Here is a 15349-nt window from a genome sequence, read left to right as displayed (position 1 = left end):
AAAAGCTACCTCAAGGTATGAAGTTACCTCAGCCATTGTTTTTTGTTTTGTTTTTGGGGCTTGCTGATATTTTATATAAAAGCTGATAGTCTTGAATATTTTATTTTTTTAATGAAAAGAGAAGTTACGTTTCATAATTTCTTATGAGCCAGGAGTTATGTGCAGGTAACAGAGTGTTATGAGCTCTCTATTGAGAACGACAGAAATTTCAGACATAGTGGAAAAGATGGCAGCAGCTAATTTTTGGCCTTTTAAAGCGGGGTGGTTAATTTCACCGTGATGCAAGAGTGATTGGCTGTAGAAATTCATCAAGGATTTTGATCGTTAGAACCCACCAACTCTTTGATTAGGATTTTTCTTTTCTTTTTTTAATCTAGCCCTTGGAATAAAGTCCACGCTTAACCCAACTCTTATCAGGTCCCCAAACTGTTAAAGAGCCTTAGATTAGAAACATTTCACGAAAGGGAAAGAGAGTAGAATGGATTTGCTATCAAGCAATAATTCCTAGCCATCGAAATCGGCAATGAAATATGTCATGCGGAGGGGCTGGCTGGTATGTTTCATGAATTGGCCCGCTGTGTGGTAATTCCAAGTAATCTAAATACTTCACTAACCAACCCAAATGGATCTGCCTCTTGTATCTAAATAGGCAGCGTCAGACCATCTTCTCCACTATGATGCTTTAAGTATTTTACAGAGATTGCCTCAGTTTTACCGAGGATAAACAAATAATTAAAAAGAGAGAGAGAAATGGGAGCTGAAATTTTATACATGCAGACAGCAAGGAAAAAAAATAAAGAGAGAGAGATGTGAACCCAGCTATCACTATTAGAAAGGTTCACATTTTTAATCACATCTTGCTACTTTTTTATTGTACCTGCAGGAATTAACCCTTTTTTTAGAATGTCATGTTAAAAGATCCGTGGTGGTAAAATCAATTCTAAAGAGGCTGAACCTGCGTCCCGTGCCCCCAAAACTCAGTGGGAATTCTGGGTGCGTGAAGAACGCTGGATTGAGCCCCTAAACGTTTGCAGCTTTAAAGAAGTAATGACCCTTTTTCTGTAGAGACAGGAAATGTCAAACAAACAAACCAGGAGTTAAAAATCCCCCTTGAATGGGTGACACGTTCCAAAGCGCAAGTGAGGAGAAAGCAGGATGCTAATTCTCCTTTTTACCTCTGGAAGGTTTGGGTAGTCAAGGCTTTCATTTCTGACTCCTTACACCTGTCTCCTCTGAGGGCAGAAGGTTACAAGACGTGGTAGGAAAGAAGTGGAATAGATTTCAGGTTGATGCAGTTGATTTGATTTTTTTTTCTTTTAACTACATTTGTCATCTTGTCCTATGAAAAACGGTTTCCTACTTCTTTAAATCTCTGGCTCGCTACTTTTTACAGACTTTCACAGAACAGTTTATTCAGACATCGGTGAATTGTATTTTCCAACAGCAAGCATTTTTGATAACTGGTTCAAACTGTATCATCGAGAGAAAAAACAAACAAACCCACAGTACTGTAAATCTGATTGTTGCAGTGTTCTATTGAGGGGGTCCTGCCTCTTACCCAGAGTTTGATTATTCAGTGGAAACCTCTGGTATTTTCCATAATACAGGCCTAGCCCCATAAAATGTTCAGAAGCATTGCACCATTTTAATACTGTTTCTGTGTGCTCAAGGGGGCATCTTTGTCACCGATCGGTTGTGATTACTCTGGTGCTAAGAGGCTGCTGGGATCAATGCTTTAGAAATAACATCGTTTCCATTAAGGAAGGCAGCATTGCCTAGTAGTTTCTGGGCAGGCCAGGGAGCTAAGATATCCTGAGTTTGAATTCTGTTTCTACTCTGTGGACTTACGCAAATCACTTATCTCCTCCCTGAGGCCCTGATTCAGGAAAGCACTTGCACAGGCTTCAGTCCTATTGACTTTGATGGGACTTAGGCACCTGTTTAAGGAGTCAGAGAGAGCTAGGTCTCCCAGTGCAGAACTCTGCATAGCCGAGTTGCTTTGAGTATCAGTGAAGTTATTCCCCGTAAGCAACAGGCCTGTTCTGTGCAGATTCTTGTACTGTTCACCTACTGTAATTCTCTGGCACCAGCCTAGACGACAGGGAGCCCTTTGTATGGACCAGCTGCAAAGCCCAGCGAAGTCAATGGAAGGAGACTTGGCTGAGCTTTGACCCAGTCCGAAATGAATAACAAGTAAAAGGGATCAGATGATGCAAATAAATTTCTAGTCCACCAAGAATTAAAAAGAAACGTGAACAATCCCTCAACAGGCCTATTAAAGTTCAACAGGCACCAGAAGCCCTGGAGGCAAACCCTTGTTAAGTGGCAGGATCTTTAGGCTTGAAATCAAAAGGGAAGCATTACCAAGAGCATCATCCTCTGTAGAGCCAGGGCTGGCTTTGGACATGGTGAGGAGCAGAGAAATGCCTCGTCTCTTCTGAGCTGGCACCTCATTTTGATGATAGCAGAAGCAGCAGAGTTTCTCCAGCATGCACATTTCCTCGACTAAGGGAAATTGGTTGGTTTGGTTCCTGTAGATCCTTTTCAAAGGGTCTGAAAACGTTCCCTGGGTTTTAAACTTGAGGGGAATAAAAAGTGGGACAGAATCTGGGTTCATTCCGGAGGACGGGGGAGGCTGTAATGCATTAGGTAGCTTCAAGGTGTAGAATTTAAATTAGGGAAGCAGTGCAGTCTAGTGGTTAGAAGACAGGCTTCTGTGCCCAGCGCTGTCGCTTGCTTTGTGGCTTAGGGGCAAAAAAAAAAAAAAAAAATCCACTTCTCTGTGCCTCGGTTTACCCATCTGTGGAATGGGTATAATGATACCTACCTCACAGGGCTGTTGTGAGGATTAACAAATTAATCTTTTTGAAGCACTTTGCAATCCTCAGTGCCATATAGAGTGCAAAGTATTATTATTAGGAGTAACTAAAACAACACGATATTTTTTGATTCACCTACCTAGCGCTATCATAATCTTGTCATGCCGTTCAGCAAGGGGTAGAAATGACTAAACTAGCATGCGCAGTTATTTTTCTCTTCTGAGCTCTGAACACTTTCTCGGCAATTAAAAACACATAGCTATGGTTGAGTAGCTATGGCGGATGATGTGCTCCTTTGCTGGGAGTGATAATTGCAACCTAACCAAACTGACATACTTGGAAGGTTTTTAAGGAGTTAAAGGAGACTCAAATTCAGTGTAAATATTAAAAAGAAACTGCCTCTAAGCTACATTTTATGTTTCCTGGGCATTAGATTTTGGTTTTGTTTTGGTTTTTTAGCAAGAAAAAACCCGTAAACATTAGTAATATAGTATCAGAAAAGTCTTTTTTTTTTTTTAATGTTTAGCTCCAAATATTTTGATGATTTTTAGATTCTGGGGAAAAAAATATCAGAAACGCAGACTTGGTATGAGACAGTTGAAGACTTTTTTTAATTTAATTTTTTTAAAAAACAAATACAGGATCTGCTTTACTGTTCCTGTGAAATGGGACACACATCATAGGCTTTTTAAAATTTTTTTGGAACTTTCTTCTTTTTTTTAAGCATACAGTAACCGAGAGGTTTTTTGTTTTTTTTTCTTTTTTTTTCTTTTTAATGAAATCGGTGCGGTCCTGTGAAACACATATGCTCCTGAGAGGGCACAGATAATGTTTTTGAAACTCTAATTCACTCTCTTCTCGAGACCGGTCTGGAAGGAATGAACAAATCAGTTGGCCTGTGAACATATCAGCAGTGCTACTGTTAATTTCAGCTGGGGTTTTGCTTGGAGGTGTAAAAGGAGTTGGGCGTCCAAATCCTACTAGGGAATTGAGGGCCAAAATTGTCAGAAGCAACTTGTGATTTTTTGGATGCTTCAATTACTGGGTGCCCAAGCTGGGACATTTTAAAGGAGACCCAGTTTTCAGAAGGCAGGGTCTCAGCATTATCTTAAAATCAGACCCCTTTCCAGTGTCAAGGTGAGTGACTTTTGAAAATATTGGCCCGGATGCCTAACTCCTTTGGAAATCGCAGCCTTAGTTCTGATCCAGAACTCACTGGCAGTCAACAAAGACTGCAGTGGGCTTCAGATCAGGCCCTTACAGTATTGTTTAGGAAGAAAGAAATTCACCGTGATTCGGTTGAATCAGCCCTGCCCCCCCCCACCCCCCCACTGTTTTTAAGTCCTAGTTTGTAAAATACAGAGCGAATGAAATAAGCGAGAGGCTCTCAAATCATTTTATTCCTGAGAACATGCAGGTGCTGCAAGCTTGAAATTTACATGTGCAAACTACCTCAAACCTTACAATAAGATTTGAATGATAGATGGGAGAGGATGGGCGTATCCACCCTGCAGCTTTGCCTAGGCTCAGAAATAAGCCCCGAACAGAACCTTTCCTCAGAGAAGGGTCTCCCTCCAACCTCCGCAGCGGTAGGTTTCCTGGAGGGAGAAGCGTGGTTGGGCAGTTTACTACCCCTCCCAGTCAGTGTGGGATCTTCTTGCTGGTGAAGCAGGAGAACAGATGATGCCTCCTCCTTTTCCACTACAGGCGTCTCGTTTCTAGGAATCTGACTAGGAAGCCTGCTTTGGTGCAATGGGGGCCTCTCTGGAGGGCGATGATTATCCCATCACCGTAAAATATAAGAGACCAGTCAATGTACGTCAGATCCCGCCAAACTCATGGGGATTTTGCCCCCGGGCACTCTCAAGAACCTCTGAAATCCAGTGCTGTGGCGGTTAAGACACACCCAGCGGCTGATCCTTTGGCTCCTGCTGCATCAGAGGTAGGGCTAAGGCTCTCCTCTGAAGGAGGGAGAAGGTGCCACCCCTCTACTCCCTAGAAGAGACCTGGTAGTAGAAGGTGGAGTAGCCTGCTGAGTCAAAACGACAGCAGGTTTGAGGGAGCCAGGGCCTGGGGAGGGTAGGACATACCAGCCATGGTGCCATTCGGGCCCCTGAGGTTCAGATACACATCCGGCCAGAAGGGTGATAATCAGAACCCTTTAAAAGTCGGCCCATCCCTAATTTAAATATGCATTTGAACCCTGCTGCTTTATTGTACATTACAGAATTTTTAAAATTTTTGTTCAAGATTAATACCTCTCGGACATGCGGTCTGTTTGTGACATGGCAGGAGCGGCGGTGGGCAAAGCTGGGCCGTTTTTTAAACTGGCCTGTGGGAGGGGAGAAAAAGCCTGTTGCCTTCTCACCACAGAGGTGAGCGTCCCCATTCCCAAAGGCAGCAGGGAAGGTGTAAACTGTGCAGTGTACCAGTTAAAGGAGCGGTGATCTTCAACAGTGAATGATTGAAGGGATGGTGTCAGGTGAACACAGGCCCACAATGTTGGTTTTATGACCCAAAAAGCAATATTTGGCCAAACTAGAACCGTTTCCATGGATACTTTTTTAAATTAAAGATTTCTGTGGAAATTTGTATTTCCCCACCTGAAAACAGCAGCAAGTGTGCTGGTGGAGAAGGAACTGAAAAATTTAAATTAATTCTAAACAGCAGCCAAACAGACCACAGTGCAAAAAGGAAATCATTAATGGAACACAAATTAGATTCTTAGCTAAAATCGCGTTAGCTTTAAGGTCCTGGGAAATTAATAGGACTACACAGCCTATAAGTCAGGGCAGAGTGGGTCTTTACAAAATTATTTAGTGTGTGTTAAAAGAGTTAAGGAAGTTATGCTTTTTAACGATGCATCCAATTCATCCCAAAATAATCTCCCCTGGCTTTAAGGATGAATTTCTTCCCCATTTAAAAAAAAAAAGAAAAGACACTGTCCCTTTAATCTGATCTGTTCCACTGAATTACAAAACCTACAGATCTGCAGTTTCACTCCACATTGATTAAACCCCTCCTCCCCTCTGTGAAGCCCCCAGCTATCCTTAAACAGCCCGTGCCCATGGAGTACGTTAGCTTCCTGCATGTCAGCCAAGGGGACATGACCTTATATAACCAATTCATTTTTGTTTATCTACCTCTTAGTGACAATAGAATAAAATAGGTAGTGGCAACTCCACATGCGGTAGTGTAGAGGAAAAAATTACTCTTTTTCCAAAGAAAAAATGTTTTAAAAAAAAAAAATAATAGAATGTATGGGCTTTCTTTTCACTTTAATGTGTTCATTCGTTGTAAAAGTTCCAAACCTCAGCAGTGCTAAATTGTTCAGTTGTGACTAATTTTTTTAAAATGCTCAATATTCCATTACTTTTTTTTTTTCTTTTTAACTTTGATATTTACTTCTGTCAGCAGTACAACTTCCGCTCCTCTGTCTCAGCGGACGCTTTGTTCGTGTGATGACTGGTCACTTTCGCATAGACTGGCATTCAATTGCCATTCGGACCACATTGCTTTAGCGGCACCCAGATGGTATGCCTTTAAAGTGGGGAAGTATTTTTAAGTGGTGTGAAATCTGGATGATTCGTTTTTACCAGTGCTCAGCGTGGGTTAACGATAAAGCAATCAGGGCTGGATTATAAAAGTAACAACCAAACAGGAATGGATTGTGTGACTAAATGGATTGTGTGATTCTTACATGATCATCTGAAGCTTAGGACAGTTCAATACACAGATGTGCATATAGAGAGGTAAAACTAATGCATATTGCAGTTATCCTGGTTTTGAAATCCCCAGTCAGCTGCCATGTTGTTCTGTACTCCCTCATGCTTGATATTGGGGGACATGGGGAATAGCTTGTCCACCTGATTGATTTATTCAAACAAGTGTGTGGAACAAAGTGCTGCTTTCCCCCTGCCCCCCAAGTCACTGATCCAGTGCAATTTCAGACTATTCATCGAAAAGTTGTACTTGACTGTAATGATATTTTTCCTCCCTTCGGTTGATTGTTTATTTTCTCTCTACTCCCCTTTCCCCTTCTGCTCCATGTTCTTTACCTTGTACTTTTGTGAGGCAGGTTAGTTGGCTCAGATCTGGAGTTGTGATTGTGGATGGACGTGGGCTCCATTTTTCTTCCAGCTAGGTTTTGCCACAAACCGCTTTACTCCACTGTTTCATTTTTAAAAATAAAGCAAAAAAAAAAATTATACTGCACCTGTGTGTGTTTATCTCCATTCTTAGGAGAAACAAAGAGGTCAGCGATGCTGAGGCGTGGATGGGTGGGTGCTGATATAACTCAAGGCACGGACTTAGCAGACCTGCATGCTTCACACTATCACAGATGCCTCACTGGACTCTCTGCAGCGTTACAGCTTTGTTACTGAATACAGTATAATCCTGATTATCTGAACAGCATACAATTTCTATTCCCCGATAGAATAAAGTTTGCCCGCCCCTGGCTTAAGCACCTTGCTGAAGCTCAGCCTAGATGTAACACCTGACGTGAAGACCATTGTAGAACATTTCATTGCAGCGGAACAAGTAACTCAACAAATGTATCTGACAAATGTAGCCTCTCCTTGCTTTTGGCTCAGACACAAATAGTTAAATGATTTCCTTTCATTAAATGCTTATTTGAGAGTGATGAATTTGGGGATTTCTCCTGCTTTGAGCAGGGGGTTGGTCTAGATGACCTCCTGAGGTTCCTTCCAAACCTGATATTGTATGATTCTGACTCGGATTTGATTTAGCCCGTCAGGACTTGGGATAATTGAGAGGGCAGGTGTCATTCAGCAGCCTTCCACATGGCAGCCTCTTTGCTGTCCAGGCCAGGGGTCTCTGCTCTGCCCTGCTCACTCGCTCCCATGACAATGGGGCTGCAGAGGGTTCCTGGCACTGCCGCAGGGCCAGGGCCACCCGATCCCTGCAGGCGGACGAAGCAGGGCAGAGCAGAATCCCCTGGCCAGTATTCTGCTGTGCCAGGACTGCAGCCTTCCCTACACCATGCACCTGCAGGGATTGGCTCCACTCACCTGCTCCCTGACAGCAGGGCTGCAGAGGCTCCCTGCACTGTGGCAGGAGCCATTCAGTAGCAACGTGACCTCCCTCACAGCTGGGAGCACAGCTGCATCCGAGTCCTGGCCAGCGCTCTCTTCTCTATTATATGCACCTCTTGATTTTCCTTATCTCCTCTTCCCCCTCTCCCCCCGAATGAGAGATGAGGAAGGGATTTAGATAATGCAGGGGTTCAGATGATAGGGTTTGTGGAGCAAACACTCTCAGAACAAAAGCTTAGCAGAGACTTTCCTGGGCAGTGCCTAGCACCCTAAAGGGCCGGTCAGAGCTGGGATTTCCAGGTGCTACTGCAGTACAAAGAGAGAAGTGGCTAGTGAGTTGAGGGCCTGCAGTGGAAGGCATCTTCAAGGGGCCTGGTTTTCAGAAAGCGCTGAGCACCCACTCTCTAAAAAAGTAGGCCCTTTAGAAATGGAGCCTTCACTGGGTCACCCAAAGTCATTAGTCACTTTTCAAAACATTGGTGTTTCTGTGCCTTCCAAGAACATTAGTGCTGGCAAAAATTCAGACACTCATGGTCATCGAAGTTCTCCCGCAGCAACGCTGCCCTTCTCCCACCAAGTCTTCTCCACCTAGATTGTAAGCTCCGTAGGCAGAGATGGTCTCACACCATGCACATGTACAGAGTCTAGCAAAATGAGGCCCTAAATCTGTGATCTCGGTTGGAGCTTCGAGGTGCTCCAGTAATAACGTGAATCCGAGGGACTGACCGTGGCAGCCATTCAAGTTTAAAAACTGGAGCAAGTAGGTACAGGACTCCTTCCTATCCATATTAACTTAGTGCTTTGTATTCTGTTGCCACAACTAAAGCTGTCTATAGAATCGAGGTATCATTATGCACCTCAACTGTAGTGCACAGCAGGACTCTCAGACAGCAGTACGGACCAGCTTTCAAGCAGGGCCCTTTTCTTTTTATGGTAGCTTTTAAAATACCCACCTTAAATACTTTTAAGAAGAACACTGCAGCATTGAGAATATACAATCTCTTACCTAATTATAAAAGGATAGTAAGTGTACTAAAAAATCCCTTTAATCACCATTATGTAGAAAGCTCTCAGTGTCACCACTGGGGGAGACAGAGCACAAAGAATTTCAGCTCTTGCGTGAATGGATAGAAGGACATTTCAGAACCACAAGGAAACTTTTCCTTTTAAGTCAATGTTCAACTCAAGATATTTTAATTATCCACATCACAACAGTGGTGTAAAGGAACCCTGATCACGGTAGGTGTTGTCCAATCATAACAGAGATAGCCCCTGCCCCAGTGAGCTCACAGGGGCTCAGGACAGTCAGAGAGGAGCTATCAAAACAGCTGAGCAAAAATCAAAGCTAGGTCATTTGCCTAACCAATGTCAGAACATTTTATACCAAGGCCAAGTTCTCTCATCTTGTTAGAAATATGGGGCCATGATGCGTTAAGACTCGTGGTCTGCTTGTGGCATTTACTTCTTGTCTCAGATTAGTATCCAGGTCCCACCACTGTGGTAATGGTGGGGTGTTTTTGATGCTGTGGTTAGCTGCCCGCTAGGAACCGAACTCCACCATTTCACATAGGCCACGAGCTACCAGATGAAAAGAACTCAGATCACGTGAACGTGGACTGCATTCAGGCAGGACAGTTAGGAGAGTTTGCATTTTCCTCCTCTTAAGTGAAAGCTTCTTAACTAAACCAGATTTCCAACATCCCCACTCTGGTCCTTAAGTAAGGAGTAACCATAAGAAGTACTCAACAGATATTGCATAGGCAACATACTAACTCCATTTAGGATAAACCAAGCACTTCAGTCTATACATGAAAGTCATTGTGCTTCTGGCACTCAACTTGAGAACACTCATTCCAGTTACTCCTCCAAGAAGGAAGTCACAACCTGGGCATCCCTGATAATCCATTCAAATGCAGGAATAATGGGGAAGTGCTACCAGATCAAATCAGTAGGAATTCTACCCCGCCCCCCTTCACTCTGCACTGGCTGGAAAGAACACAGTGCAGGGCCATAATGAATCTGGCTCATTATTAGCCAAACTGTCTCACCCTATAATCAGAAAAACTTTGCAACGAAGAAAACACCATTGCAAGGCCTGTAGCAGGACCCGAATGCAGATAACACACACGACTCTGTTGTCCATTTCAAGTTTGGGCCAAGAGACTCCAGAATCCCAAATTCAGCCCATTAAAAAGTTTTTATAGAAAGGTAGGTGCAAAAGGAAGGCATCCAGTGTGGCATAAGTAAGGCAGTTAGGCTGAAGCCCAGAGCATACTCCTGCCGTGGGCATCAGGGAGGTTACTATAGGAATTGCACACGGCAGGGTAAAAGGGTTATCTTGTTGAGTAGCATTTCAGTTGGTTTTTGAAGTAGTGCAAAGATAGCTTAAATTGCACCTGTGCTTTGGTGTTGGTCCGGAACCTTTTATATTGGTCTTCTACCTTAGTCAGGTTGGGATCAGATGCGGGATTATGTGCTTGGTGACTGATAGAAACATCAGTGCAGGAACCGACAAGCAAGATGCCCAGTCCATCCATGAAAAATTCTGGGGAGGAGAAAAAAAATGTAAAAGCAAAGTTAAGCGACCCTGCATTTCCCCGAGAATGGCTGTGAAATTATTTTACAAGGCTCTGTATGGTCCACTCAGGACTGAATCACTTCTCCATGTAAAGGAATTGAATCACGGGTCCTCTGGGTCTAAAACCAAGCTGCTACCACTTGCCCTAGAGAACCAGGTCCAGTCACTTGTGGATACTAGCAGAATCAAAGCTCTGTGGGTATGTGTACACTGCAGTCAAGGTGTGCAGCATGGAAAGCCAGACCTGTGCTAGCAGGGCTAGAAATAGCAGCGTTAGACGCAGCAACCCATGCTGTACTAGCAGCCTGGGTATGTCCTCATGATGGTAGCCCCCTCCTGCCTATGCTCAGTATGGGGTTTGTAGACCCCATTACAGGGAGGAATCAGGGAAGTGTTGAGTCTGACCCCAGAAGGTGCAGCAGGGGAAGTCCCACAATGCATAGAGCCCAGAAGCAAAGCAAAGCACTGCACCCTACGATACCTGTGCACTTACTCCATACGATGTCCCTACCGTGTAAACATGCAGATCCATGCTGAAGCAGAAAACAGCTTACAGTGTATATGCAATTATTGGACACTGTCTAATATGCACAGATTCATGTGCAACAAGCCAGTGTGAATTAATACATAGCTACATTGATGACATCTTCATCATCTGGACCTGTGGGAAGGAGGCCCTTGAGGAATTCCACCAGGATTTCAACCATTTCCACCCCACCATCAACCTCTGCCTGGACCAGTCCACACAAGAGATCCACTTCCTGGTCACTACAGTGCTAATAAGCGATGGTCACATAAACACCACCCTATACTGGAAACCTACTGACCGCTATACTTACCTACATGCCTCCAGCTTTCATCCAGACCACATCACACAATCCATTGTCTACAGCCAAGCTCTAAGATACAACCACATTTGTTCCAATCCCTCAGACAAAGACAAACACCTACAGGATCTCTATCAAGTGTTCTTAAAACTAAAATACCCACCTGCTGAAGTGAAGAAACAGATTGACAGAGCCAGAAGGGTACCCAGAAGTCACCTTCTAGAAGACAGGCCCAACAAAGAAAGTAACAGAATGCCACTAGCTGTCACCTTCAGCCCCCAACTAAAACGTCTCCAGCACATCATCAAGGATCTACAACCTATCCTGAAGGACGATCCCTCACTCTCACAGACCTTGGGAGACAGGCCAGTCCTCGCTTACAGACAGCCCCCCCAACCTGAAGCAGATACTCACCAGCAACTACACACCACACAACAAAAACACCAACCCAGGAACCAAACCATGCAACAAACCCTGATGCCAACTCTGTCCACATATCTATTCAAGGGACACCATCATAGGACCTAACCACATCAGCCACACCATCAGGGGCTTGTTCACCTACACATCTACCAATGTGTATATATGCCATCATGTGCCAGCAATGCCCCTCTGCCATATACACTGGCCAAACCAGACAGTCTCTACGCAAAAGAATAAATGGACACAAATCTGACATCAGGAATTATAATATTCAAAAACCAGTAGGAACACACTTCAATCTCCCTGGTCACTCAATAACAGACTTAAAAGTGGCAATTCTTCAACAAAAAAAACTTCAAAAACAGACTCCAGTGTGAAACTGCAGAACTGGAATTAATTTGCAAACTGGACACCATCAAATTAGGCCTGAATAAAGACTGGGAGTGGTTCGGTCATTACAAAACCTAATTTCCCCCATACTAATTTCCCCCTACTCTTACTCACACCTTCTTGTCAACTGTTTGAAATGGGCCACTCTCATTACCACTACAAAAGTGATTTTTCCTCCCTTGGTATCCTACAGTTAATTGAATTGTCTTGTTAGACTGACCTCCCACTTGGTAAGGCAACTCCCATCTTTTCATGTACCGTGTATTTACACTTGCCTACTGTATTTTCCACTCCATGCACCTGATGAAGTGGGTTCTAGCCCACGAAAGCTTATGCCCTAATAAATTTGTTAGCCTCTAAGGTGCCACAAGGACTCTTCGTTGTTTTTTTCTTGATTTTAAGGCAGCCAGGATTTTACCCCTGGCTTCAGTTCCTAGCTCTGCCGCTCACCTGCTTGGTGACCCTGGGCAAGTTACTTCACCTCTCTGGGCTTCCAACTCCCCTCCTGCCTCTCATCTATTTTAGACTGCAAGTTCTTCAAAGCTGGGACTTCTCTTACGACATACTTATACAGCTCCTAGAGCAATGGGTCTCCCGTCTTTGTTGGCACGCTATAGTAATACACATACAATCATGCATTGCACAATGTTCATTGTTAAAAGTATGGGTTATTAAACATCATTTAGCCTATTTTAAAGTTTAATGATTAAATGTTTTAAGAAAATCAAGAGCAGCTGCTAATGCTTTATTTCAAACATCCATTTAGTTTAGCTGTGAAAGAGGGTGTCATAGGGAGACCTGGCCCTTTAAGGGGACTACCTAGGGCAGGGCTGGGCAAACTTTTTGGCCCAAGGGCCACATCGGAATACGAAACTGTATGGAGGGCCGGATAGGGAAGGCTGTGCCCCCCCAAACAGCCTGGCCCCCTCCCCCTATTCGTCCCCTCCCACTTCCCGCCCCCTGACTGTCCCCCTCAGAACCCTCGACCCATCCAACCCCTTCTGCTCCTTGTCCCCTGACTGCCCCCTCCTGGGACCCCCTGCCCCAAACCGCGCCCCCCCCAGGATCCCACCCCCTATCCAACCGCCTCCTGCTCCCTGTCCCCTGACTGCCCCGACCTATCCACACCACCGCCCCTTGATAGGCCGCCCGGGACTCCCACCCCCTATCCAACCCCCCCGTTCCCCGCCCCCTGACCGCCCCATAACCTCCGCCCCATCCAACTGCCCCCTGTTCCCTGACGCCCCCCCAGAACCCCCCACCCCTAACTGCCCCCTGCTCCCTGTCCCCTGAGTGCCCCCCAGGTTCCCCTACCCAACTCCTTCACCACCCCTCACGCGCCGCCGCTGCCCCCTCACCATGCTGCTCAGCAGCAGGAGCTTGCAGCCCCGCTGCCCGTGCAGCGGCATGGCTGTGCGTGTGTGGGGGGTCCGGGGGTGAGCCTCCTGGGCCAGGAGCTCAGGGGCCGGACAGGACGGTCCCATGGGCTGGATGTGGCCTGCAGGCCGTCGTTTGCCCACTTCTGCTCTACATGGGTCTGCCCTGGCTTCATCTTCTCACCTCCTTTTCGTTTCCTTCTCCTTTGCCTGAGCTAACCTTCTGGGCCCTACCTACCATGCAGATGCACTTTAATCCCTAAACACAGGGCTTTCTACATTCTTCATCTAATTAAAATCGAAGCATGTCTTTGCAGAGCATTAAGCAGAGAGCAGAACTCTCCGTGGAGCCATGGTTACAGGCAGCCCTAGGTCTAATCTAACTTGCTGAAACACTTTAGGGTAAGATTTTCAAAGGAATTTAAGGGAGTTGGGCATCTAACCCAACCAGCGGTGGGATTTTAGGTCAGGAGATCTAAAAGCTCTTTACAAAAGTTAAGCATTATCACTTCTGTTTCATAGAAGACCCTCCCCTCCCAAGACTCAGAGACAGGATGGGACTTGCCCTCTACACTGCAGCTGGGAGGTGCAATTCCCTGCTCAGGGAGATTCACACACAGTAGCGCCGATCAAGCTCACACACTGAAAACAGCGTGGCCAAGGCCAGCCGCCCAAGTACAATCTGTTGGAGATCCTAGGTATGGACTTGGGAGGCCAGCCCAAGTTACAGGAGTGCTAGCTTGGTCAGAGCTACCACAGGTACGTCTACCCGAGCTAGGAATGATACCTTCCAGCCACAGCAAGGATACCCCCACAGAGCCTACCAGAGAGCTGGGAATAGAACCCAGGCGTCCTAGTCCATGTTCTAACCCTGGGAGAGGCCTCTCAGCAGCATTAGTGAAAGCAGAGAACTGGAAGCCCCAAGACTGAAACAAAGGAAGGAAAAAGACAAACATGATAGCGTGAGAGAAAGCTTCTGTGGGGCAAGCGACAAGCAGCAGACACCGACAGCCAGGCCTGCCGACAGCAATTCCGGGCCCCTGGAGAGTAGAAGTCAATGGGCCCCCACAAACGCACAAGCCACGCCAGCGTGGACGTGGTCCGCCTGACATTTGGGCGGTGCTGCGCCTGCGCTGGCTGGTACCCAGTGAGCTGCTGGCTGCGCTGCTGGGCGCGCTCTTCTGGCCTGGCCAGGGCTTCCACATGCCCGCCCGGTGGAGTTGCCAACTGTCCAATTGCACAACCCCAAAGACCCTTGCCCAGCCCCTGCCCCTTCCCTGAGGCCACGCCCCTGCCCTGCTCCGTCTCCAACACCCCGCTCCCTGCTCACTCCATCTCCCCCCCCGTCGCTCGCTCTCTTCCACCCTCATTCACTTTCACCAGGCTGGGGTTTGGGTGCAGGGTGCAGGCTATGGGAGGGAGTTTGGGTGTGGGGCGTGGGCTCTAATCTCCCGGGCCCCTGGGCAATTGCCCCCCCCCGTCGGCGGCCCTGCCGAGAGCTTGCTTGCCTTCACTCGGAGAAAGAGAGTGTATGGCTTACCTGAGTGAGCTACTCTTTGCAGAAGAGGGTCATAGCCGACGTGTCTGCTTTTGTCTGTATGGGCCAGGAAGAAGTTGACCACACCACTGGTGACCACGCAGTTGGGGAACCCTTCCAACTTGTGGAAGGAGCCGTATCTCAAATGCAGACAGCCGCTGTCGTCACCCTGATCATAGAGCAGCTGAAAACTGTAGGTGTTCCCATTCACACTGCCTCCAACCTGGAGAGCAAGACCATCACCCACGTTTTTCAGTTATCGCTTTTCATCTCATGGCAGACTCAAAGCCTGGGCTAACATCCGCTGACATCAACAGAAGCCCTTCCATTGACTGGCCCAAC

The 15349-nt window shown here is 46.2% G+C and overlaps 1 protein-coding gene across 1 annotated transcript in view; it reads right to left on the bottom strand.

Moving 5' to 3' along the window:
- Positions 1-10114: 10114 nt before the first annotated feature.
- Positions 10115-15349, bottom strand: part of B4GALNT2 (beta-1,4-N-acetyl-galactosaminyltransferase 2 (SID blood group)) — a 33160-nt gene continuing 27925 nt past the window's right edge. The window contains exons 10-11 of the mRNA XM_074940838.1: positions 15011-15230; positions 10115-10421 (exon numbers count right to left, since the gene is read on the bottom strand). Of these exons, the coding sequence (XP_074796939.1) occupies positions 10210-10421; positions 15011-15230 (432 nt within the window). The 3' untranslated portion in view covers positions 10115-10209. The remainder of the gene's footprint in view (positions 10422-15010; positions 15231-15349) is intronic.

The sequence above is a fragment of the Natator depressus genome, chromosome 27 (genome assembly GCF_965152275.1).
Source record: "Natator depressus isolate rNatDep1 chromosome 27, rNatDep2.hap1, whole genome shotgun sequence".
In the NCBI taxonomy this organism is placed as follows: domain Eukaryota; kingdom Metazoa; phylum Chordata; order Testudines; family Cheloniidae; genus Natator; species Natator depressus.
Note: the sequence above shows the minus strand (reverse complement) of the source record. Positions and strands in the feature narration are given on the sequence as shown.